Source organism: Miscanthus floridulus, chromosome 19 (assembly GCF_019320115.1).
Source record: "Miscanthus floridulus cultivar M001 chromosome 19, ASM1932011v1, whole genome shotgun sequence".
In the NCBI taxonomy this organism is placed as follows: Eukaryota; Viridiplantae; Streptophyta; class Magnoliopsida; order Poales; family Poaceae; genus Miscanthus; species Miscanthus floridulus.
Window position 1 is genome coordinate 3,151,996 of NC_089598.1, and position 27,560 is coordinate 3,179,555.

The 27,560-nt window shown below is 44.6% G+C and overlaps 1 protein-coding gene and 1 non-coding gene across 2 annotated transcripts; one reads left to right on the plus strand and one right to left on the minus strand.

Annotated features, from left to right (window-relative positions):
• Nucleotides 1-4,937: 4,937 nt before the first annotated feature.
• On the minus strand, nucleotides 4,938-9,191 carry LOC136527802 (probable lysophospholipase BODYGUARD 3). The gene is made up of 3 exons (XM_066520647.1): nucleotides 7,696-9,191; nucleotides 7,238-7,455; nucleotides 4,938-5,598 (listed from the first exon to the last, which is right to left on the minus strand). Exons 1-3 carry the CDS (start codon nucleotides 8,686-8,688, stop codon nucleotides 5,280-5,282), a joined length of 1,530 nt encoding a protein of 509 aa, XP_066376744.1. The 5' UTR covers nucleotides 8,689-9,191; the 3' UTR covers nucleotides 4,938-5,279.
• A 13,597-nt stretch (nucleotides 9,192-22,788) lies between these two features.
• LOC136530133 (small nucleolar RNA Z247) lies at nucleotides 22,789-22,921 on the plus strand. The gene has a single exon (XR_010777628.1). It is a non-coding gene; the product is annotated as a small nucleolar RNA Z247 (small nucleolar RNA).
• The last annotated feature ends 4,639 nt before the right edge of the window (nucleotides 22,922-27,560 follow it).

A 27,560-nucleotide genomic window follows, 5' to 3' on the forward strand; every position in this document is an offset into this window, starting at 1 on the left:
CAAAACTTACTCCTTTCGATTTCTATCTTCTAACCAAACTACGAGTACCTACTAGAGATGACAAGATATATAGAGAACCTGCACAAGAGCTAGAGCAACACAAATATCAAATGAAATACGAATTGAGACACGATATTTGTTTTATCAAAGTTCGAACTCGTTCGAGTCCTACTCTCCATTGAGGGGGCTACGGGCGACCCAACGAAGGTCAGCCCTAGAGGGTACCATGAAGGTCACTCTAGCCGGAGTCTTTTCCAACTCATTTTTCTCCTTCCACTAGTTGATTCCGAGGCGGCGGAATCGACCGTTACAAACTTTTCGAGGCACACCACAATCTCTCAGGTGCTCTCTAGCGACGCCTAGCCATCTAGGACCGAAGAGTCCAAGAGTAACAAATGCAAATCATGAAATATACAATATGCACAAGCGCTCAAGTCGTGGCTTGCTCTCTTTTTCAACTTTCACTCAACCTGCAATTGGATTTGGCAAATTGGATCAATTACTCACTAATAGAGGGTTGGAGAGTGTTTGCAAGGCTAAAAAATGTGTATGTTTATCAGCAGAATCAGCAGCCTTCATAGGTGGATGCTTGGGGGGATTTATAGCCCCTTTGGAAAAACTAGCCGTTTTATAGCCGTTGCCATAGACGTCCGGTACGACTTACACTGCATCAACGGTAACAGAGTTATAGTGACGTTGTGAGGCGTCGGAGCTCTCGATGAATGCCGAAACTTCCGACCGTCGGAACTCCCGACTCACGTTGGAACTCCCGACCCTCAGCACATTTGAAAACTACGGTAACGAGTCAAAGTATGTGAGGTGTCGGAACTCCCGACGCATACCGGAACTCTTGACCGTCGGAACTCCCGACCCTCAAGGCATTTCAAAACTTGCCGTTGGCCTCTGGCCGTCTGACCAGGACAGTGAACACTCCAAGTCAGTTTAAGCGCGAGATGTCGGAACTCCCGACCGTCAGAACTCCCGACGAACCAACCCAAGAACATCAAGAATTCTATCGTGGCTGGGCATATACCGGACACGTCCGATATCAATACTGGACACGTCTGGTATTGCCAGATCAGCAAAAACAAGTTAGCTCTTTTATCTCTCAAACACTCTAAAACTCACATGGGTTGGCATGAGCACTTATGAATGATTATCTATCAACATGATGTATCCCTCTTAATAGTACAGCATACCTATTAGACTCAAGATCAAATGAAAAATGAATTTATACCGCTTGAGTTGATCTCTTTTGAATTGATGTCGTCTCTTTCAATCTTCATCAAGTAAGGTTGCCAACATGTTGATATTGATCTTTATAATTTAGCATAGCCATCTTGAGCACGTGACTTGATTTCATTCATCAAATATGAATAACTCCAAATGCATCTAGTCACTTCCAACACTTTGTCCAATATAGATTTGATCCTCCACATCAATATGACTATCATAGCTTGATTAGTACCTCAACTAAATGCAAGTACTTTCTTCTTTACCCTAGCTAGGTTCTTCGGCCGCCAAGCCGTCACTTGCCCTTCACCCTTGCTTAGTACCTCAAAACCTTTCCTTGCTATCTTCACCATCTCAAGCCATCAAGTCACATCTTGTGTTGAATCATCCATTCATTTGTATTGTTATATTTTTCATTTTAATTTAGCAAGCTTCAAATATGAGACCATTCCATATGCAATTCCTCATGTCTCATCAACTAATTTTTACCGGGCTTGCTTTTACATAGTACATGGAAATCCCACAATAAATAAGCCTTTGCATGAATTCCATTTGCATTGTTGTCTTGTGCTTGAACTAGATTGTTTATACAACAACACATTATTTTGGCTTTCATTAAGTACCTGTGAGATAACCTATTACATGTCCACACTTAGCAAACGGGTTAGACATTTAATCACATTGTCATTCAATCATCTAAAACCCACTAAAGGGCTAGATGCACTTTTCACAAGTTCATGGCGATCCCCAACTACACCTACCTGAAGTTAAAGATGTCGGGACCGAACGGCGTCATCACTGTAGATAGCACCTTTTCGCACGCCTACACGTGTGACCGCGAGCATTACGAGCTCGCCACTGCCGTCATCAACTCAGCCGAGCTCCCTCGGCTCGGAGAATCATCGACCCAGCAGTCCCGGACAGCAACAAGCCAACCTCCTCGACTGTCTTCCGCCCACTCGAAGGAACTAAGGCAGTGGGAATCGACCCCACCGACCCAACCAAGACGGTGCGGATCGGGACCCAGCTCCCGGTCACCAACACGCTACGACCTCTGCCATCAAAGCATCATGGAGGTCTTCTAGCTGGCCTGCTAGACTACATCTCCTTTTTTTTACTGAATCAGCGGGGGCGTCCCATACCTATATTTTTTTCTTTTCAATTAAATGAAAGAATACAATCTAGTGTTTACCGCAGCTAAGAAAGAAAAGAAGTACAAGGCAGTCGGGCCCAAAATAAAAATGGAAAATACATCAATTATAGCTATCTCTCCATAATCTAAGCTGAGGTTGCCTTGCAGGTAATGCATCTCCTCAATGGCCACGTATAATGAAGCCCAGCACCCCATCGTGGAAGCCGGTATGAACGCTCCATCTATTTGATCTTCAGCAAGCCATCTGCATCTGGCGGTGGCGACCATCCACACCTCCCTACTATCGGATTACTCACCAACTCACCTCTCCGACATGCCTCCGTAGCCATATACCGAACAAAGCTCGTGATTTCGGATGTCAACAGTAGTTTCTCCCCTGCATTCGCTGCATTCCGCACATTCCACCATTTCCAGATAGCGTATTGTTTGGTCTTATAGATGTTTTGGAAGCTTAGAGTTACAATGTGACTGGGCCTGCGAAGGGCCCAAAGGGACCTTTCAGGAGTTTCCATGGACTGGGCTCCATTTAGAATGCTGAGATCTCGATGGCAGAACACTGGGCTGTGAAGCGAGAATTAGAGATAGCAGGGACGTTTTTGGGCAGAAAAAATCCATTTTACCTCTCTCAGCTATCGCGAAAGTCAATTTTTTCTTCCTCAACTCTAAAACCAAAAATAGTTCCTCCTTCATCTCTCAAAACCGGTCAGTTGATCTCCATGGTTGTTTCCTTGGGTGGTTATTCTTCTTTCATTTATGTTTATTTCGGCTAAATCCTTGAAAACCATAGTAAATAAAAAAAATCATAAAATGGAAAATCCAATTATGTTGAACTCCACGTGGTATGAGAACATATGATATACTATGCTTTAGCACAAAACTTTTGCTGTAACTTTAGATATATGTTTTTCCTTAATTAATTCATAGCTGTGGTTTCTCTGGTTCAATTGTGGTGAAATTTTTATGGTGGGTTAGTCATTACATGCTTGAGTTGTAGTAAAAATTTTATGCTCATTGGATCACAGATGATTGAGTTATAGATTTATCTATGTTTATGTTTGTTAAATAGTTTTAAAATGAAATTAAATCTATAACTCAGTCATATATGATCCAATGAGCATGAATTTTTTGTTGGACTTCACATAAATAGATCTACATAGTAAATATATGATATGGTATATTTTACTATAAAGTTTCTGGCTGTAGCTTTGCATCTAAGCTTTTCTGTAATTAATTCATAGCTGTAGTTTCTGTTGTCGTATTATGGTGAAATTTTTATGGTGGACTAATCATCCAATGCTTGAGATGTAGCAAAAATTTCATGCTCATTGGATTACGTATGATTGAGTTATAGTTTTATCTAGATAAATCTATAAGTCAGTCATATATGATTCAATGAGCATGAAATTTTTTTCTACAGCTCAAAAACTTTGTTCTAAAGTATACCATATCATATGTTCACTGTGTAGATCTACTCATGTAGAGTCCAATAAAATTAGATTTTTTATTTTATGATTTTTCTGTGAATTACTATGATTTTTTAAAGATTCAATCGAAGTAAATATAAAAGAAAAAAAAGGAAAACCACCAAGGAAACAGCCATGGAGATCAAGTGATCAGTTTTGGGAGATGAGGGAGGAATTATTTCTGGTTTGAGTTGAGGGAGGAAAAACTTCGCGATAGCGGAGGTAAAGTAATTTTTTTCCTTGTTGGGCAGAAAATTGCCTGTTCGGCTGTTCCCAAGTTCAATGGACTGAAACACCGCAACCATCAGTTTTGTGCTGAGTTATGCAAGCAAGATTCTGAACGAAAGAAAGATATTCAGAGTCAGAGCTGAGAACGCATCCGCGTGCCATATTTATCTTTCAGCTGGCAGGACCAGCCGACCAGGACTGAACCGAATGGTCGATGTAGATTCCCCCAAAAGAAGTGACGGAGATGTAAGAAGGCATATGCAGATGCAGGGGATGAAATCATGAAGAACAAGAACAGATTGGTGACACAAAAACATATAGATCACCCATCCTAATTAATCCGTATAAGAAGTCTGAATACATGAGTAGTAGTATATGAAGTTAATTGATTCAGACACAGAATTAGGTGTGGTATTGATGAGAAGGAATAATTAGTCCCTTTCGCGCCATTGAACACCGCCATATATGTGCGAAGAGCTAGCAAATGATTCGTTGGTAAGCAAAGCAAAGCACGCAGGTCCCTATCGCGCGAAATGTGTCTGTCACAGCTCATATGAGAGGTGTCAAGTGTCATGGTACACCAGTCCATCTCCTGAATCTCATCTCAAGAGAATGAAACCAATTTCTTCAGCTTACTTTAAATTCTGCTTTGACGACGTCTGCATTTGTATGTTATTACAATTGATGTTTGTCGAGTTGGTGACAAGCTAGCAGCTGATGGCAACCAACTCGTTGCATTGGTCCCAATCAAACCATCAATACAGACAGACTCACTGACTCTTGTATAAGTATACATATATGATCCATTCAGGACACTTTAATTTATACCAGAAAAAGAAAAAGAAAAAAAATCTAGCAGGAGAGGAAGAGAGTGTATATATAGGAGAAAGTCTTGGCAGGATACAATCGGTCATCCTACAATTATACGTACATGTTCTTGGATCTTTTGCAGGGTACCATGCATGTTATTGCATCTTGGATCTTTACTGCAGGCCATTACTAATTAGTTAACCTTGCTTGCTTGCCTCCCATAATTAACCTTCATTCATTCATTCATTCATTCTTTCAGTCTGTGCACTGATCACAGTTTATGGACGAAGGATGGATATGCATGGATAAGTATACCAAAACCAGCAGCAAAGTATTTGTGTTGGAATGAACGGAAGGCCTGCCTGAGAAGAACGAAGCAAAGCAAAGCATAGCTAGTCGGCCCTCCAGATGGCCTCGAGCTCGGCGGCGAAGAGCTTCTCCTGGCCGACGACGATGGTGATGTGGTCCTTGCGGTCGTAGACGGTGACGCGCGCGCGGGGCACCCTGGCCCCCGCGGCCAGCGTGCAGTCGACGGGGAGCAGCTCGTCGTCGCGGCCGTGGAAGAGGGCCACCTTGCACGAGAGCTGGTGCGCCACCACGTCCAGGTACGCGTCCATCCGCCCCGCGCTGCCGCAGATGATGTTGTGCAGCGTGTGCCACGCCGCGTTGTGCGTGTGGCACATGAACGCCTCGATCAGGAACGTCCGCACCCTGCAACGTACACCACGCCGGAGGAGTTAGCAGTCATGGCACGCACGACAGACAGCAGTAACGAGAGGAAGGAGATGCGCGCGGGCCACGGCGGCGGCCATGACCTGACCCCGGAGTAAACTCGGCTTGACACATGCACAGCGTTGCCTGGAGTGGCCCATGTGTTGGGGCGTGCGTGTGTGTGTGTGCAGGTAGATCTCAGTCAGAGTGAGTGGCAACTAGGAGTAAGGCCACGTTTAGTTGGTGCCTGATTCGGCGCCGCCCGAATTGGTGAAGGTACTGTAGCTATAGTACATTTTTGTTTTTATTTGGTAATAATTGTCCAAACATTGACTAATTAGACTCAAAACGTTCGTCTCGTAAAGTACAACCAAACTGTGCAATTAGTTTTTGGTTTCGTCAACATTTAGTACTCCATGCATGTACCGCAAGTTTAATGTGACGGGAAATCTTCTTTTTGCATAGTGGCAAAGTTGGGAATTTGGTGGAACAGGCCCTAAGCATGGTTGATGTGCAGTATGGAGCCCACGCTTTCGCACCCCGGCGCTGCATGTCGTGCCTTGCAGGGAAGATGGAGCCTTCTCTGCTTCTCCTGCCACTGCCCTGCTGCTCTGCTCTACCTGGGCAGGCGATCGACCATGGCATGCAGTGAGTGCTCTGTCCTGTTCACTGAACCATAGGACAGGACAGGACAGGCACTGACTGACCACTAGAGTGTGTTGGTCATTTCTTCCTTCCTTCCTCGGCCGTGCAGTGCCGGCTCCGTCGAAAAGACGAAAGGCCTTTGCGCACGCCGGCCGGTCGTCTCAGGCTCTCAGCGACCGGACTGTCCGGGCAGGGCTGTAGACGACAAGCGCACTGTGCGTCGGTAGACTCGTGCGACGCCGATCGAAGCCCAGGAGGAAGGAACGGAATAATTGGGGATGGGGTCCGGCGCGGGTTAAGTTAAGACAGGGCCGCCGATTCAGCTAGGGGTGCTGTCGCCGTCGCCGCCGCCGCCGTGCTGGGTGGGCCGTCTGCCGCCCGTTCCGCGCTGGTCAGGGAGCGAGGACACATACATATCGCTATCAGTGTGTACCGCTGTCATGTAAATCATCCACCGGCTTATATTAGCTTGCCAACTAGTGCTTGTCCTGGCTACGTACTACTGCTGCAAAGTACACTTGTGCCGGCTTGACAAAAAAAAAAGGCTAGAGGATACCACTGATGGCGTGTAGCCGTGTAGGATAATTAAGGGCAGCCGATGGTTATGGGCGGATCGATTAGTAGCAAATGGAGCTAGCCGTGACGATGAAGCTACCTACTAACTAGCCCCAGGGCCGGACTACGATCGAGGGACACAGGACAAACGATCGATGTTGTTGCCCGGAAAGGAGCAGCATTTTCAGGCACCATTGATGGAGGAGACGCATGCAGGCAGGCCGCACAGGTGTGCCGTGGTGGCGTGCCACGTCGACCAGATCGAGCCTGGCGCGAATTCCGTTGTGACTTGTCAGCGTGGCCGACCAGCACCGTGCATGCAGTGTGCGTGTTTTTTCTTCCAGCGAAACGCAAACGAAAAACAGATTCTTTTTCCTTTTTTTTGGCGATTAAAAACAGAAGATTAAGTGAGCAAAGAATTTTAAATAAAAAAGGCTACCTGTTCCTGGTGAAGATCCTGAAGAGGCGGTCCCAGACGCGGTGCTGGCGGCAGATGGTGAGGCAGATGGTGCGGCTCACGTGCTCGTACCAGCACGCCATCGAGCCCCCGAACGCGATCGGCGGCCACACCCGCCGCGGCGCCACGCGGCGCATCACGTACTGCGCCGCCGCGCCGGCGCCCGCCGCCGACACCGACTCCGGCACCGGGAAGTAGGGCTGCACAAGCAGTTGCAGTCAATCAGTCGTCAGCCCCGAGCGGTAACAGTAGCAGAGCTCGAGTGAGTGAGAAATCGAATTGAAAGCAGCCGCGCTTTCAGTTGGCTGCGTGCGCGTTGTTGACTACTGTACAACTCACATGACACACAGGTCATCACATCACTCAACTGCCCGGACGGACGGAGCCAAGCTCAAGTGGCAGCCTGAGATCGAGCAGAGAGCACGGACGGACGGACTCACCGGCGCGAGGAGGGTGAGCGACTTGACGGCGGCGGGGTGCTTGACGGCGAGGGCGAGGGCGAGGACGGAGCCGAGGGAGTGCGCCACCACGTGGAAGGAGCCGAGGCGGTAGCGCCGGAGCACGGAGCGCTCGATCATCTCCACGTGCTCGCGCAGCGTGTACAGCGACTCCGCCGGCTTGGGGCTGCGCCCGAACCCCAGCAGGTCCACCGCGAACATCCGGTACCGGGACCGCGCCGCGGGGCTGAACGCCGGGAACACCGTCTCCGTCCAGAACACGGACGACGAGATGAACCCGTGGATGAACACCACGTCCTCTGTCTCCACCGGTGGTAGCGTCGGCGGTGGAGCCTGGACGTGGACGTAGAGGTGGGACGACGACGCCGGGGAGACGCTCCAGGCGTGGCACACCTTGCAGTCGCAGTCGGACCAGCACGGAGCCTGCCGCGGCGGCCGCGGGGGACGGTCCATCTTCCCGCGGATCAGCTCAGCGATGGCGGGGCTGACGGTGAGCGCGGGCGCCGCGTGGATGCCGTTGCTGGAGCCGGTCCGGGTGGCGTCGGCCAGCAGCGACGGCCGCACGTACAGCGTGTCCGACACGTCCTCCAGCTGCAGCTTGGCGGACGACGTCTCCGACGACACACGCACCACCTTGGGCCCCGCGGGCGCGGCGGCGGCGGCGGCCTGCACCCCCGGGCCCGCCGCGGCGCAGTAGCAGGACTTCCACTCCGCGTCCACCGCGTAGTCCACCAGCTTGTACACCAGGCACAGCACCACGTCCAGCACGTCCAGCGCCGAGAACACTACGAAGCTCACCGCGCAGTTGAGCGCGCACCCGGCCACGCCCAGCGCCGCCACCACCCTCGCGCGCGCCGCGCTCCACTCGCCGCCGCCGGCGTCGGCGCCTTTCCCGTCGCCTCCAACAGCAGCTGCAGCAGCTCCCCCCATGCCGCCGGCCGCCTTCTCTTGCCACACGCAGGTCGCAATGTGCATTGCTCGATCGCCGCTCGCGCGCTCCCCGGCCGGCCTCGATCAGAGTACGTAATAACCACCGACGCCGGCCACCAGCCGGTGGGCAGCAGCACGGAGCGAGCAACCGACGGCGCGCGGCGGCAGAGTGGGAGGCGAGCGGCGGAGGCAGCAGCAACAACAAGCAGCTGCCTTTTTGTAAGAGGAGAAGAGAAGAGTAACCGACGAGCGATGAGGTGAGACAGGCGGAGGGTTTAACGCGGAAGAAGAAGAAAGGCGCGCATTTAAGCGCGGTTGGAGGCGGGTGGCTTTGGTTTCTTGCGCGACGTCCTTTCTTCTCGCTTCCGTTTGGGTTGAGGGACGTCGGGGCAAAGGGTTGGTTGGGTTAAATAGACGGACTCCACTCTCCGTCGTGGCTCGCTGCTTGGGCGGGCGGGCGATCGGCGGCGGCTGCCATTGCCAGGCCACAGGCCCCACCGCCACCAGCTGAAAGATATATGCGCCCAGCGGCAATTAATTTCGTTTTTTCTTTTCCTCGCTCAGGAGTCAGCAGGAGGGTTAACGGTTGTTCATCATTTGGGTTTGGAGCAGTGTTCACGTTTCAGACTTGATGACGCAGGAATGTTTATGAAGCCACGTGGCTAACGGCCGATGGCCGGGTTTGTTTCGTTTACTCAGAGCCCGCCGGCCGTAAATTCTTCTCGTCACTGTCGAACGGCAGTGTCATGTACCATATCGGTGTCTTTCCCTGTCTTTCTCAGAATGGTAATGGTTAATACGCATCCAAATAGGAGTAGTATATATCTCGGTCTTCTTCACATGTCGACGTGGTATTGACACTGTTACCTTGCATGGCTGCTGCTTATTTGCTGAACTGGTTCATCAACCCGTGCTCTAGCACGGTCTAGAATTTTATTTGGAGATATATGTATCAATTATTGTTTAATACATATGATGAATAAAGGATTACTTATATTAAGTTATATATTTTTTTCTCTTTGTTTATTTTCTAATATAATAGATATTCTTTTTTGGGCGACCATCCCACTAGTAGGCACATATTTCATTAAAAGAAAAAAACATAATAGATATTCGTATTCTATATCCGATTATCATAAAGTTACTAATAATGTTGTTGTTTTTTTGCAAAGGGCTGATCTATAATTTTTTTCATTCATATTCATGTTTTTCCTTTACATAACATCTTTGTGTATTTTAAATGGACAATTAGTTTGAAACCTTACCATTAACTATATTAGTTGACCACTCTAGGCATTAGTTTTCATAGTTATTTCTTAACTATTCATCATTGGTTTTGGAGCATTGTTCGCCTTTTTTGACCTAATGTTGCATCCACGTGAGTGATAGTTGAATTTATTCAAGACTGTGAAGAATGCCTTGATAAATAGTGTGCGCCCAAGTCTCATCTCGATTCCTTTTGCATGTCGTTTAGATCATTAACATGAAAAAACATGCATCCAAATCAATATGGTGTCAATAAATACTTTAACCATTACTTTTGATAACTACTTATATTAGTTGAATCTTTAGTTGTTGACTTTCATAGCTACACTCTTCATCCCAAAAAAGACCCAGTTCCATTCCCACAGTCGTTCATTGGATCGTAGTTCGGCGAACCATAAGACTGGAGGAGCTCACACGTCTCCACCACACGCTGCATTGCTGCTGCTGCTGCACTGCATGGCATATGTTTTCACCACATGTGACCACTGACGCAAGCTTAAAAAAGCAAAATATTCATCCATTTTAAATTCTGTCTGCACCGGTGTATTCTACGTGACAAGACGAACAAAACTAGACCCTGCTTACATATGTCAACATACAACTTATGCGAAAAACTTGCAAACTCAAAAGTTATGAAACACAACTTATTACAAAAAGTTATTAAACACAAAAGAACGAATTAATTTATAACTTATGCCAAAACTTGCAAAAACAAAAGTCATTAACACACAAAGGAACGAATTAACTTATAACTTATACAAGAACCTAAAAACACAAAAGTTATGAAACACAACTTATATACAAAAGTTATCAAACACAACTTGTGTACATAAGTTATTACGATAAGTTATTCTGTAGAACTAGTCTACATAAGTTATATGTTATAAGTTATAGGTTATAAGTTAGTACACATTAGTTAGATACTTTAGCTATTAATTTTCATATCTACATCTTTCATCTGTCGATTCATAACTAGAATGACACTCTTTTTTGGACGGAGGATGTATCTCACGGTTCATCTTTAATAGCTTTTGGATCATTATTTTTCTTTTTACAATTGTATGGTTGGACATGTTCATTTTCTAGAAATGTTTATATTTAGGAATCAATTTGAACCATTCGGATACCCATATATATATTTAGGGATGGAGGAAGCCGCAACAACAAATCATAAACCTCAAAGAAATACGTACGGTTTACCCTTTTAGTCTGGCCTTTCCTACATCTTCTTCTCAAAGTCTAAATTAATTTCATCCTAGACGACCTTGGAATAACCGTCTATCTAATAGCTAAAGATGATAGCAGCAAAAGACCATATCTTAGAACAGATTGAAGCCAAGCCGGCTGACATCAAGTGTTTTCGCTGTTTGGACTATGGCCACCACCAATCCACTTGTAAGTAATAGAGAGCCTGTGTGCTACAAATGCAAACTCAAAGGTCACATGGTTGTTGATTGTGGTAACAACAAGAAGAAGATACAATTGTTTAGTTTTGGAATCCCGAGGCAAGGCTTCTATGCCATGGAACTTCCTGAAGAACAGATGAAGAAGGAGCAGACAATTGGTTTGGTGTCTGTTTATGAAGGATTGGCTAATGAGGAGAGGCTGAATGAAGAGCTCAAGGATGTGGTTAATGACAAGTGGGATTTTCAGCCTAGGAAGATGGACTCTAATGAGTTTCTGGTGGTCTTCCCTGACAAAGGATCCTTGGAAACCTTTTCAAAAATTGGGAGCTTGGAACTGTCCAAATATAAGCTGAAGGTGAAGATAACTAAATCTAGCCATGGTCCAAAAATAACTTCAGTGCTCCAAACATGCTGGGTGAAGATCGGAAATGTGCCCCCAATAGCAAGGGAGGTCTCAGCTATAAAGAGTTGGCTTCTTTGGTTGTCCAACCTATAGTTGTGGATGAACTCAGCTTGATAAGGGATGAGCCAGTCAGAGTCAAAGTTAACTATAGAAACCCTTCAGCTATTAGAGGCGGCATAGAAGTTTTCTTCAACAAGGTGGGGCATGAGATTAGATTCACTGTGGAGGATGCTGCTGGTAAGGACACTGGTCCTAAAGGGGGTCCTCATGGGCCTAGAAAAAGGATGATGGCTAGGGTAAAAAGGATAAGAAGGGGCCTAATGAACCTAGTGGTAGTGGTAAGAAGAAGATTGATAATTTTGACAAAATGGGTAGACTAGATAGGGAATCTAGCCTCGGTGAGAGCCAAGATGCTATGGAAGAGTCCAATGCTCCCTAGGGAAATTCAATGCAACATACTCAAGGAACTTTACCAATAGCTGCTTACCATCCTAAGGCAGGGCTAGTCCAATTGGCATATGTTTTGGGTGAGTCTGAAGCAAACCCCGTGGAGATTTGGTATGCTACCAATCAGTTCTTGCTTGAGGGAGCAAACACTGAAGAACCAATACAGGTTAAACAAGACAATCATGTTGTTCTGTCTCCTCAGGGTGTCACTATCATTGTTACTGAAAAGTTTGTTGTCAATGAGGAACAATTTGTAATTCAACCGGGAAAGGATGGAGAGATGATACCTCAGCCGGTCATAATTCCTGAAGGATAGATTGTGGTCCATGGAGCTTCAGGCCCCAATCTCATGGATAAAGATAGGTGGCCTAGTCTGCAGTTCTCCCACGGTTCTAAAGTGCATAAACTCGATGAGGATATATGTGATGTCAGGGAAATAGTCATTGATCAGAGTCAGCGTGCCTCGGACCTAGTCCATGGCGATGGATTGGAGGGCACAATCAAAACAAATGAAAGGCCTAAGATTATCCATATTGACTCAGGCACTGAAGAAGAGCGGCTGACTCAAGAACTTGAGCTTTTGGAAACTGCCTTGGTCCAAAGCTTAAATGACAAGTCTGATGATGAGTCCCAGCAACCATGGATTAAGTCACAGAGTAAGAAGACTCAAAAAAGAGGTAGAGGAAGAGGGCTCATAGCTACAAGAACAAGCAACTGAGTTCCTAAGGATGGGAGAACTATGCTGGAGAAGGTGACACAGAGGGCTAGTGAAAAGGACGACCTTAACTCAGGTACACATTCTTCTAACCTATTCATTTTCCTAAGCAATTTAGATAATAACTATATACAAGATGTTGTCTCTAAACTAGATTTAGATGTTTCCAATATTGATGACCAATTGGAGACCTTTAGAGCTAAAGAAGTAGTTAGGGCTGCATTAGCTGAAGCCAATTATAGGGAATACCTAGAGAAAAACAATAAGAAAACGGCCCCTCAAGGCGAGGAGGAGATACGAGAGTATAACCTAAGTGCTTTTGATAACTCAGTCAGGGAGATTGAGGACTCAAACACTTCTATATCTATCATTGTGCCCCCAAGGAAGAGGGGGAGACCAAAGAAAAAATCATCATGAGATTTCTCTTCTGGAACGCTAGGGGGCTAGGTAAAGAAAGTATAAGAAGACAAATCTTAGAGTTTGTTAAGGAGCATAAATTATATATCTTGGGTATACATGAAACCATCAAAGAAAGCTTCACTAATTAGGAGCTCTTAGACCTAGTTGGGGGTAGAGACTTCACCTGAAAGTGGGCTCCGGCTAAAGGCAGATCTAGGGGTATACCCATGGGAGTCAACCTCAGCAAGCTAGAATTAGAAGATTATAAGGTCCAGGAGTTCTGCATCTCTATGTCAGTTAGGGATAGAATCTCTAATTTTAGGTGGTTAATTGTTATGGTTTATGGACCAGCTCAGCATGACAAATCTAGGGATTTTTTATATGAATTAAGTCATATCTGTGAAAAAGCTACCTTGCCCATTATCCTAGGGGGAGATTTTAATCTGATCAGGGAGATCTCTGACAAGAATTCAGATAATCATAATCAGACATTGATGGACAAGTTCAACGACTTCATAGGTGACTATCAACTTAGGGAACTAAAAAGGTCAGGACAGAAGTACACTTGGACCAATAAGCAAGAGAACCCAGTGCTGGTTAATCTGGATAGGGTTTTTTTCTCCATGGGGTGGGAGGAAAAATTCCCTCTATCTATCTCTTGGTGTCTTAGTATAGTTGGTTCAGACCATGCTCCTATTATAGTGGACAATGGGGAAAGCCTACCTCTAAGACAAAGATATTTTTTATTTGATCAACAATGGCTTATGAGGAAGGAGATCAAGAAGCTCGTTTCTGACACATGGAAGGATGATGAGTCTAGATGCCCTGAGCTAGGTTATTCTTTGGATTGCGGGCATGAATGCTCTATCCTGCTTATAACTAAACTAAAAGGCTAGAACATCAGAAGAATGGGCGACCAGAAAAAGAGAAGGCTGTACTCAGGGGTGAGTTACAACAAATAGATGAGGAGGCTAAACGAAGAGAGTTATCTCCTATGAAATGGAGGCACATAAATGACATTGAGAAACAACTGGAAAATATTTATATGGAGGAGGAATTTTTTTTGGAGACAGAGAGCGGGGAAACAATGGCTGGCTATGGGGGACTCTAACACAAGATTCTTTCACTAGTTTGCCAATGGTAGGAGAAGGAAAAGTGCAATTGTTCAACTAGATACTGACCTTAGGCCGATCACTGATCAACAAGAGATTATGGATCATGTAGTGCAGTTTTGTGTCCCTTTTTGGTACTATTGAGCAAAGATCTATTTTCCTTTCACATCATTTTTGGGATATTAGTAGGAAAGTTAGTGCGTGCCAGATTGATTAAGCCTTTTGCTCCAAAGGAGATCAAACATGCCATGATGGATATGAAGAAGGATTCTGCCCGGGGGCCAAATGGGTTTGGTCCTAGCTTCTTCCACAATTTTTGGGACCTAATAAAGGGCATCTGGATATTAGGAGGCTCAACTATGGGGTTATAACTCTGGTGCCCAAGATTCATGGAGCCAACACATTAAAACAAATACAGATCTATCTGCCTACTGAATGTGGATTACAAGGGTTTTACTAAAGTTTTGACTAAGAGACTCACTCTAGTGGCCAAGGAGGTCATAGGGGAAAACCAAACTGGGTTTATTAAGGACAGAAATATTTTAGAGGGGATAGTCATTCTCCATGAAGTGATACATGAGTTGAACAAAAGGAAAGAGCAAGGCGTGATACTTAAGATTGATTTTAAGAAGGCCTACGACAAGGTTGGATGGGACTTCTTGGAAGAAGTGCTCATTGGAAAAGGGTTTCCTAGCGCTTGGGTCAATTGGGTTATGCAAACAGTCAAGGGTGGCCAAGTATGTGTTAATGTGAATGGGACTAGGAGACCTTACTTTAGAACCTTGAGAGGCCTGAGGCAAGGTGACCCGTTATCCCCTCTCTTGTTTAACTTGGTGGCTGATGCTTTAAGCATGATGTTGGAAAAGGCTGTAGACAGGGGGCTAATTGTGGGAGTTCTAAATTCCCTGATTGAGGAAGGGATCTCACATATCCAATATGTAGATGACATAATTCTTATGACTGATGGCTCTGATAAATCTATTACTAACCTCAAGATTCTACTGTATTGTTTTGAGTGGTTATCAGGTCTGAAAATCAACTATCATAAAAGCGAAGTTATCTTGTTTGGCTTTAGTCAAGAAGAGAAAGAGAGGGAGGCCAATATGCTTAATTGTAGATTAGGTGCCTTGCCTATAAAGTATATAGGGATCCCTGTTTTAGATAGTTTCTTAGGTATTCCAGCTTTTAAGGGCCTAGAGAAAATGCTGAAAAGGTTGGATCCCTGGAAAGGGAAATTCATGACTTCAGGGGGAAGTTAATCCTAACTAACACCTGTCTTAGCAACTTGCCTATGTATGTGATGGGCTTCTACATGTTACCCAAAGGGGTGCATTCTAAGATGGATACTATTAGATCCAAGTTCTTTTGGCAAGGTGCCGATGGTCCCTTCAAGTATCATATGGCTAAGTGGTTGTCCATCAGTAAGCCTAAGGTCCATGGTGAACTGGGCATACTCAACACCTTATTGATGAACCAATGTCTGATTTTCAAATGGTTTTGGAAAATAGAGAAAGGTTCTAATGTGCTTTGGTATAAAATTCTCCAAGCTAAATGCACGTGGAAAAAGGGGGTTTTCAACTCCAGAAATCAGGGATCATCCCAATTGTGAAAAGGTTTACATAAAGTCAAACACTTATTTCAGTGGGGGGCTGAATACACTATTAAAAAAAGGGGATAGAGTTAGATTCTGGTAATACTCATGGTTGGGCAATATGCCACTTAGGATTCAGTTTAACAACATTTATGCTATTTACCAAAAATAGGATGCTCTGGTTAGGGCTATGTGGTCTGAGGCGGAATGGGATATCCCTCTCAGGAGATCTTTACATAGAAATTTAATTTTGGAATGGGAAGAGCTACAGGTTTTGCTGCATTCTATCCAGATAGATAATTCTAGTGAAGATCAAGTTAGATGTGATAGAACTAAAAGTACTTCTAGGTGTAGATCAGTGGGTAATACTTAGCTTAATGGGATGACTTGCTGATGTACCTCACCAAAAGGCAGTTGCGGCGGTGGCGCCGCCAACAAGGTGGCCGCGACATGTTGGTGATAAGGTCGGCGGCGTGGTAGCGCTCCAGTGTGTCCCGACGGCGGTGTGGACATCCGGCGCTGTCCAGAGGCGGCGGTGAAGGCGATGGCGCTTCCCGTCACTTACAGCGCGCCCTTCTAGATCGGACTAGGGATAAGAACTTCTATGGGGCGCTGACGACTGCGGTGAACCTCATACCTCGAGCCCCAGCCCCACCTCCTATTTATTGCACTGTGCGATGGGGGCCCATCATCCAGAAGAACGGCTGGGCGTCCCCGATCAGGGCACAGATCAAGGGCCCAATTGGCCATTGGGCCAACTTGGTGGAGATCAACCTAACATTCTCCCCCTTGATCTCACCTTATAATTTAAACTTAACTTACTTTATCTTTTTCCCATTCTATCATAGATCAGTGCATAGAGCGTGCCTCATTGTCACGGTCAGTTGCCATTAGATTTAATAGCTACAATGCTCCTCTCTATTTTGAAATAGATACTCAACTAGGCCCTTAGTATTCAGAAATCATAGGCTTTCCCGTAAACCTATGTCGACTATGTGTTCTCGGAACGCACTGGGTGGTAAGCCTTTGGTAAGCGGATCCGCAAGTACTTACTCGGTACTTATGTGCTCAATGCTTTAAAAATGATTCTGGATTTTCTCCTTTACAACATATAACTTAGTGTCAATGTGTTTGGCAGCACACTTGACCTGTTGTCTTAGGAGTTAACTTACTTTAAATGGTTATTGCTGTTGACTACCATTGTTAAATCTAGGTACAAAATTCACTTAACCTCCTTTTGCCTGTTCCTTAAGCCTCATGTCAAGCTATACTATGGTATGCATCACTGATGACACCACAACTGTTTCTTTGGAGCTTTTCCACAATAATACTCTAACTGCGAGTGTTAACAACTACTGCTGATTTCACTACACATCTCGCCAAGACTTAACATCTGTACCCTCAACTATTTTAGAGTACTTGTTCTTTCTTACTCAGCATGAGGCCTATGATACTTTGCAAAATTGCAAGACATTCTCAACTCCATTCTAGTGATCTATACTAGACTGGACTTCTGCCAAAATATCCCGGATGCGTAAACTACATCAGGGTAAGTTCTTACTTGTACTTGTACACTCATCAAGTTTCCAACAGCCGAAGCATATGGAACCATGCTCATTTGATCAATCTCATATCGGTTCTAGAACACTTAAAGTTCCCAAATCTATTACCCTTGACTATAGGAGCAGGCATAGGTTTACTCGTATGTATACTTTATTTCTTTAGAATCTTTTCTAAGTATGCCTTTGTGATAGTCCTAATACCTCATTTTCTTCTATCTCGGTGAATTTTGATTTCTAGAACCAATGACGCTTCACCAAGATCTTTCACATTGAAACTTGAGGACAAAGCTTCTTCTTCTCCAATGACAGATTAACATCACTACTAATGAGTAGAATGTCATCTATTCACAGGATGTGAAAAATGAATTTTCTATTCTTGAACTTCGCATAAACGCTATTGTCCTTCTTATTTTCTTTAAAACCCAAACTTTCTTATTGTTTTCATCAACTTCAAATACTACTGTCTACAGACTTACTTTTAACCCATAACTGGATTTGTATAGGCAGTATCCCATACATTCTTTTTATTCCACGACAAAACCTTTGGGTTGTGCCATGTTAACGTTTTCATACAAATCCCCGTTGAGGAATGCCGTCTTTACATCCATCTGATGTAACTCTAAATCATAATATACTAATAACACCATTATGATTCTAAAAGAATCCTTGCATAAGACTAGAGAGAAAACTCTCATCGTAATCTATTCATTCTCTTTGCGTAAAGCATTTTGCTAAAAGTCATGCTTTATATCTTTCTGCATTCCCTTTAGAGTCACGTTTTGTGTTGTAGACCCTTGTATAGCCTACTATTTTGGCTCCATTAGGAATTTCTTCTAAGTCCCAAACATCATTGGTATTCATCGAATTCATTTTAACTTTCATAGCTTCTTGCCATTTAAACGAGTAAACGCTTCTTATGGCTTTTTCAAATGGGTGGGATCACCCTCCATCTGAATTTCTCCACTAACATAGACTTCATAGTTATTAGAAAAAACTGGTTTACTAATTCTTTGAGACCTTCTAAGGCCTCAGCTACTGGCACTTTCATATGGGGCTGTTGTTGCTCTTCATTGCCAAGAGGCAATTGATTCTACAGGCTCCTGTATTACAAGATCCATGTTTACATTATTCATCTTCTTCGAAGAGCTAACAACAGGTGTTGTATTAGTCATACAACATCAACAGGTATTGAGATACTTGTTATTTTTTTGAATCACTGAAGTGGGCACGCAGTCCCGCTTCTCTTCAAGTCATAGATCTCTATAAACTATGCTCCCTTAGATCATCCCATCTTCTAAAAAAGATAGTGTACCTTCAAATTTCTTGTTTGGGTTTAATCTGTTAAAACCTCATATGACGCTTTAAGCACCGCATTAACATCTTTGAGGCTGACTACGCTATCTTCCTATCGGAACATTAGAAGGTCTAGGAATTTAGCTCATTCTCTGCTTATGGTATCATTGTTGTGACCGTTGTACTCCTCCAACGGCCACATTCATCTTAATTAATCTTTATATCACTCTTAATGAAGAGTATCTTTCTTAATTGATCTTTATATCACTCATAATGAAGAGTATTTTTCTTAATTGATCTTAATATCCCCCCTCGAAATATAGCATTAACTTTACTGCCATAATTTCGAGAACTATTCAGAAAACCTGTGAACAAGAAGACACTTATAACTTACTTCATTCACATGATTATGTCATATAAACAAAGTTATTTCTTGACCCATTTAGGAGTACACTTTCCTTATTTCACTTCAAGAACTCGACGAGGTCTTTTATTAACTGTACTCTTGTAAGTCATGCTTGCATCTTTTTCTTGTCCTTTGATTAGTATTGACCATGACGGTGCATTTCTATTGTGACATGGTCAATACTAGGATAGTATAAGAGCTACCCAAACTTCTCTCGCTATGTGGGATAAAAAACATATAAGTCATCATAAAACTTCTCCCGCCATGCAGGATTGACTAGCATAAGTACTATGACAAAGTTCTCCCCATGCGGGATAAATCTATATACAAATTACCGTAACGAAAAATTTAGTCACGATGACTAAAACATTCACTTATACTTCATTTTCCAATTAAATCTTCTCGTTAGTTCCAATTTAATCAGAAAATTAGTAAACTAACAAACAACTATCCTGAACTAGCTTGACTCAAGTCTTTTTATTCACATACCCCAGCATTGCAGCTCGTTGGCATGCAGCCGAGTGATCTCGTCGGTTAAAAAAATAAAACTTACAAGATGCTTCTGCATTAATTCTACATCACCGTTGGGTAGAAAATAGAATTAATGCATAAAACTCATAAATTAACTTGGAAGACATATAACTACTTTTCAAAATTAAATTCTCCCGTTGGTTCGAATTTAATTAGAAGATAATCAACATCATTGCAGCGAAACATGATAATAAAATACATTCTATTAGTTCAGGAGCATTTCTTGGTCTTTACCTATTCTCTGAAAAATTGACCACGTTGGTGTAAAATTTATCAAAGATTTAAACCTCAAACTTGAACTCATTATAATATTGTCATCATCAACGTTGGTCAGAAAATGATAATACCATAATCTGACTTAAACAAAATGGACTACTCCTCTAATTTAAATTTTCCTGTTGGTTCTAATTTAATTAGAGGATAAATATAATCATAATTTACTAAATATAACTGCTCTTTAAATTAAATTCTCCCGTTGGTTTGAATTTAATTAGAAGATAATCAACATTAAACTTTACAGCGAAAACATGAAAAACAATTTATCTACTTTTCAGAAGCATTTTACTGTACTCATCTACTCCATGAAAAAAATTATCCCGTTGGTTCCAATTTTGACAAAGATTTAAACTAGACAAAAATCATCAAAAATTGCTTCTGAAAAGAATAATCAAATTCACATTATTTATTGTTCATATGGCCCAACCGAAAAAAAAAACATGTCGCCCATCTCGCCTGCGCTTCCGCGCGCGTGGCCCAACGCCCTCAACTCGCCCGCGCGCCATAAACCCGTCGGCTCGGCCCGCTTGGCTCGGTGGCCCAGCAGCTGCCCGGCCTGCCTGGGCCTTTAATCCAGTAGCCGACGGATGGGCCACCAATTCGGTCCGTCGCGTCGCTCGCCCCTCCCCGCCTTGATCGCATCCATCCATCTGGATCGGATGGTCGAGCATGAGGATAGGAAGATACATAAGCCGTCGCTGGTTCGGTTTCGATTAACCCTAACCCTAAACTCCTCCCGACCAACCAGAGCGCGCGCCGCTGGTGGCTCTCACACCGGCGTGCCGCTCGGTCCGGCCACCGGCCCATGGTCGGCAACCCCGAGAAATCCCTTCTGTTTTCCTTCTAACCTTTCTTTCTCTTCGTCGCCCACTGCAGCCGCCGCAGTCGCTCAGACCTAGGAAACTCGCAACGGCGCCGCCGCCATGGTACCCCTCACCGGCACACGCATGCGGCTAGAGCCGCGCACGGCGCCGTCGAGTGGCTCCCCAGTGGTGCCCTATGGCCTGAGGTGGAAAACGCGTCTGCAGCAAGACCATGCTCCCCCTTCCCGCGCGGCGTCCTAGATGATGGCCGGCGATGGCGATGGCTGGCAGATGACGGTGCCGCTGCGAGTCCTCTAGCTGGCGCGCCTTCCTAGAGGGTGGGCGCGCTGCCGTCGAGCAGCCGTGTGGTAGTGTCCTAAGCTCCGGCCCGTGCGTCGGCTTGGCACGACTTCCCGCGCGGCGCCATCAGGCGGTCGGCGGTGGCGGGACTTTTTCCCGCACGATGGCGGTGGTAACGGCGGCGAGTGTACCCAGGTAGGATCCTCCCCTCTCCGTCCTTTCTGTTCTTGTGATCTAGGGTTAGGGTTTGGAAAAACCTTGGAAATCTCTCAGCTTCTTCTAATTTCTTTTCTCTTTTCTACCCCAAACTGGATCTACGCACTAGCAACCATGGCTCTGGTACCATTGATAGAACTGAAAGTACTTTTAGGCGTAGATCAGTGGGTAATACTTAGCTTAATGGGATAACTTGCTGATGTACCTCACCAAAACACAGTCGTGGCAGTGGCGCCGCCAACAAGGTGGCCACGACGTGTCGGTGATAAGGTCGGCGACGTGGTAGCACTCCAGTGGTGTCCCGGCGGTGGTGTGGACGTCCGGCGCTGTCCAGAGGCGGCGGTGAAGGCGATGTCGCTTCCCGTCGCTTACAGCGCGCTCTTCTAGATTGGACTAGGGCTAGGAACCTCGGTGGGGCGCTGGCGGCTGCCGTGAACCTCGTACCTCGAGCCCCAGATCCACCTCCTATTTATTGCGCTGCGCGACGGGGGCCCATCAGCCAGAAGAACAGCTAGGCGCCCCCGATTAGAGTGTTAGAACTAGAGTTATATTCCATAGTGTGAAACGTGTTGTCCATGTATAATGTAAGCGTGGTGCACACGGTCTCGTTATCTATGATTGGAGATATTCTAGGACATGCGCTTCCATGTTTAGAGTTACCTTAATTATGTTGTACTCCGGTTAGATCTCCAATCTTGGATTATAGCGCAAGGCAATCTCCTGCGCTCCTGTACTCTTATATATACATAACATGTAACCATGGTGAGTCAAGATAGGCAGCCACGTTTCTTCCAACTTCACATGGTAATCAGAGCCTCTCTTCTAATAGTACATCCAAAGTCGCCGACTTGAAGATCGTCGACTCAAGATCGCCACGAGCCCTGTATCGATCAGGGACGCGCAAGATCTGAGCCCTGTTTCGATCAGGGACCGACGCCGACGACCATGGCCTCCTCAAGCACGACGCCATCGCCCTTCGGCAAAGTCTCCGAGAAGCTCAAGCGAGACAACTATCTCCTCTGGAGGGCGCAGTTCCTTCCGGCTGTTAGAGGAGCAGAGCTTATGGGGTTCCTAGATGGAACCACCCTAAAACCACCCAAGAATCTGGAAGCTGATCAAGACGATGGTAAGAAGGTGATGATCCATAATCCGGAGTATAGCTCCTGGATGAAGAACGATCAGCAGGTTCTGAGCTATCTGCTGAATTCTCTCTCCCCCGAAGCACTTGCGCCGGTGGCTTCAGCAACCACGGCGGCAGAAGCGTGGGGAGTTCTGGAGAAGATGTTTGCTGCACAATCAAAGGCACGGGTTGCAAATCTTCGTGTCCTCCTATCTACTACAAAGAAGGGTAACATGTCATCTGCTGCTTATTTTACCAAGATGTGTTCATACAAAGATGAACTTGCCGCTGTTGGGAAAGTTGTGGATGATGATGAGATGATTCACTTTGTCCTTAATGGACTTGATTTTAACTACAACCCTTTTGTCACTTCCATGCTTGGTCGTGACCTTTCCTTGAGTGAGTTATATTCGCAGCTACTCATCTTTGATCAGCGTATGGAGATGTTCCAAGAGAATGGGTAGTTCCAATCTTCGGCCAACATGGTAGGACGTGGTCGAGGTTTTGGAAGAAATTCTGGAGGACGCGGCCGTGACAACAACCGTGGTCGTGGGCGCTCAAATCCAGGTCGTGGAGGTGGTCGTGGTGCTCCAAATTCAGGAAGAGGCAATGCACCTAAACAAGGTCAAAGTAATGATGATCCAATCTGTCAGATATGCAAGAAAGGGGGTCACTTGGCTAACCACTGCTGGTATCGATATGAAGAAGATAGCAACTATCAGAAGACAGTTGGTGCAGCAAATACTGCATACGGCTATGACACAAACTGGTATGTGGATAGTGGAGCCTCGGAACATGTTACCGGGGCGCTTGAAAAGATGACAATGCATGATCAGTATCAAGGCCAAGATAAGATCCACACCGCCAGCGGCGTAGGTATGAAAATTAGTAACATTGGCCATGCAATTTTACATACCCCTAATAAAGATCTCCACTTAAATAAAGTGCTTCATGTTCCTTCCATAAAGAAAGATCTCCTTTCTGTCCATAAGCTCACTCGAGATAATGATATCTTTGTTGAATTTCATCCTAACTTCTTTCTTATCAAGGATCGGGAAACAAAGAGAATCCTGCAGCAAGGTAGATCCTATGGCGGCCTTTATCCTATCTCGGTAGAAGCACCCATTAAGCAAGCTTTTGGAGTCAGTAGACCATCTACAAATAAATGGCATAATCGGCTTGGTCATCTGGCGTTTCCTATAGTTGAGAAGGTCATTAGTTCAAATAATCTCCCTTGTGTTAGTACTAAACATCTTGAGTCAGTGTGTAACTCGTGTCAGATGGCTAAAAGTCATCAATTACCCTACTCTGTATCTACTAGTGTTTCTACCCATCCTTTGGAGTTAATTGCATCAGATGTTTGGGGGCCTGCTCCTATATCCATGGGTCAATATACATATTATGTGAGCTTCATTGACGATTTTAGTAAATTTACATGGATCTACCTTATCAAGAAAAAATCTGATGTGTTGCAAGTTTTCCAAGAATTTCAACAAATGGTTGAGAGGAAATTTGAGAGGAAGATTAAAACCGTTCAATCAGATTGGGGAGGTGAATATGAGAAGCTTCATTCCTTTTTCCGCCGCATTGGCATTATCCACCATGTTTCTTGTCCTCATGCCCATCAACAGAATGGAATAGCAGAAAGAAAACACCGTCATATTGTGGAGGTCAGTCTAGCTCTTTTAGCCAATGCCGGCATGCCCCTAAAATATTGGGGTCATGCCTTCTTAACCGCAGCCCATCTTATTAATATGCTTCCAAGTAAAATTCTCAATTTTGATACACCACATGAGCGTCTACTGCATGAGAAACCAGATTATTCCTTCCTCCGTGTTTTTGGCTGCGCGTGTTGGCCTAACCTAAGACCATACAATGCTCATAAGTTAGCATTTCGTTCCATCTAGTGTGTTTTTCTTGGCTATAGCACACTGCACAAGGGTTACAAATGTTTGGATCTTGATTCAGGCCGTATCTATATCTCTCGTGATGTCATTTTTGATGAAGATGTTTTTCCCTTTTCCAAGCTTCACCCAAATGCTGGACCCCGTCTTCGTCAAGAAATAAATCTCCTGCCTAGTCACCTTTTAAATTCAGGGGGTGTAGATTGCATTGCTAATGATACTAATATATCTGTTGAAGACTCAGCTTGTGTGCAGGATCCAGGGATGGAAAATTATCCAGAAGATGTCGCCCCTGATGTTTTTCAAATGCAGCACACGGATCCGTTGGGTGCCAATGATCTGAGCTCCGATCCCAGAGCAGATTCTCCTGCCCTGCAGTCGGTTCCTGACCAGGTTTCTAGTGCGCCCATCGAGGCAGATTCGCCTGCGTCTGATGGCCCTTCGACGCATGGGGGGCTCCCCTCTGGGCCTGCACCGGCACCTGCGTCGCAAATCGCGACGGCGGCACCTGATAACGGCGGATTTTCGAACGCACAAGGATCTGGTGCATCTTCACAATCCTCTCCAGCGGTAACAACTGAAGCACCTCCTGCTCATCATCGTACACGCTCAACATCCGGCATTGTAAAACCTAAGATTTTCACAGATGGTACGGTTCGATGGCTGAACTATTGTGCAACGGGAGAACCTACTCGTTTTCATGAGGCTTTAAATGATCCCAAGTGGAAACAAGCCATGACCGAAGAATACTCAGCCTTGATAAAAAATAAGACATGGCATCTCGTTGAAGCAGAGAAGGGCAGTAATCTTATTGACTGCAAATGGGTTTATAAAATCAAAAGGAAAGCTGATGGTTCGATTGATAGATACAAAGCTCGTTTGGTGGCAAAAGGATTCAAACAACGATATGGAATTGATTATGAGGATACGTTTAGTCCTGTGGTCAAGATTGCTACAGTGCGGTTGGTTCTGTCAATTGCTGTATCCAGAAATTGGTGTTTAAAACAATTGGATGTACAGAACGCGTTTTTGCATGGTGTTCTGGAAGAGGAAGTATATATGCGACAACCGCCTGGTTTTGAAGACCCAAGTAAACCTCAGCTGGTATGTCGACTTGACAAGGCAATATATGGCCTAAAACAAGCTCCAAGAGCATGGTATGCAAGACTTAGCTCCAAACTTGTGAAGCTTGGATTCAAGGCTTCCAAATCTGATACATCTCTATTTATATATAATAAATCTGGAATTACAATTTACATGCTTATTTATGTTGATGATATCATTGTGACAAGCTCATCAAGTGATGCTGTTAAGGCTCTGCTTAGTGATTTGAGAGAAGACTTTGCCTTGAAAGATCTTGGTGATTTGCACTATTTTCTGGGAATTGAAGTGGCTAGAGATAACCGTGGACTACAATTGTCACAGGAGAAGTATGCTAATGAGATCCTAACACGGGTAGGCATGAAGAAGTGTAAAGGTGTGCCTACTCCTCTTGCTGTGACTGAACGTTTATCAAGTCAGTATGGGACGCCCCTCAGTGCAGAAGACAGTACAAGATACAGGAGCATTGTTGGTGCGCTCCAATATCTTACTATTACTCGACCAGATTTGGCTTTCTCAGTAAATAAGGTGTGCCAGTTTTTACATAGTCCAACAAGTACTCATTTTACAGCTGTTAAGCGAATACTTCGGTATGTTCAATACACCTCAGACACAAGCTTGTTTATTGCACGGTCAAGTTCTTTACGTTTGAGTGCTTTTTCCGATGCGGATTGGGCTGGTAGTGTTGATGATAGGAGGTCAACTGGAGGATTTGCTATATTCATAGGACCAAATCTTATATCTTGGAGTGCAAGGAAACAAGCTACTGTCTCAAGGTCCAGTACAGAGGCAGAGTATAAATCATTGGCTAATGCAACCGCCGAATTGATCTGGCTCGAGTCACTTTTGGGAGAACTTGGTGTCAAGTTATCTCAGGCGCCAATTCTATGGTGTGATAACTTAGGTGCAACATATTTATCTGCCAATCCGGTGTTCCATGCAAGGACAAAACATATTGAGATAGATTTTCATTTTGTCCGAGAAAGAGTGTTTAAGAAACAGCTACAAGTTCGGTTTATATCTACCAAAGATCAGTTAGCTGATGGCTTCACCAAGGCACTCTCTGTTGGCAAGTATGAGCTGTTTAAGAGCAATCTCAATCTTCGTCGCAAGAGAAGCTTGGATTGAGGGAGGATGTTAGAACTAGAGTTATATTCCATAGTGTGAAACGTGTTGTCCATGTATAATGTAAGCGTGGTGCACACGGTCTCGTTATCTATGATTGGAGATATTCTAGGACATGCGCTTCCATGTTTAGAGTTACCTTAATTATGTTGTACTCCGGTTAGATCTCCAATCTTGGATTATAGCGCAAGGCAATCTCCTGCGCTCCTGTACTCTTATATATACATAACATGTAACCGTGGTGAGTCAAGATAGGCAGTCACGTTTCTTCCAACTTCACATAGAGCGCGGATCAAGAGCCCAATTTACTGTTGGGCCAACTTGGTGGAGATCAACCTAACAAGATTGACCATTGACAAATCCCATAACTTCACTACAAAATCCTTATATCTGTGTTTGACTAATGGCGGTGTTAGAGATAAACTCAATGATCTCATCTGGAAATCTAAACTTCCCTTAAAAATTAAGATCTTTATGTGGCAAGTGTTCCACAATAAGTTGCAAACTGCTACTGCTCTTAAGAGAAGGGGTTGGGAAGGTAGTCCACTATGCTGTGTTTGTGGCAGATATGAAACTGTTAATCACATTCTCTTTCGGTGTGTTTTTTCCCAATATATTTGGTGCTGTGTGCGGGATGCTTTTGGTTTACAATGTTTTCCAACTTCTATTCAGGATATCTTGCACTTTTGGCTGCCAAGGAGGCACGGAATATCTAGAAAAATAAGCTTTATCTTCTTTGCAGGACTGGCGTGGTCCATTTCGAAGAATAGGAACAAAATGGCTATCGAAAAGAATTTTCCAACTAACTCTGATACAGTCATTCATGCGGCTATCCATTACATGTAGATGTGGGCAGATCTACTGAAGGAGCGCGACAAACTCAAATTGGACCAGATGGCGACTTACCCTGAGTGACTGGATGAAGAACAAACCAACCTATG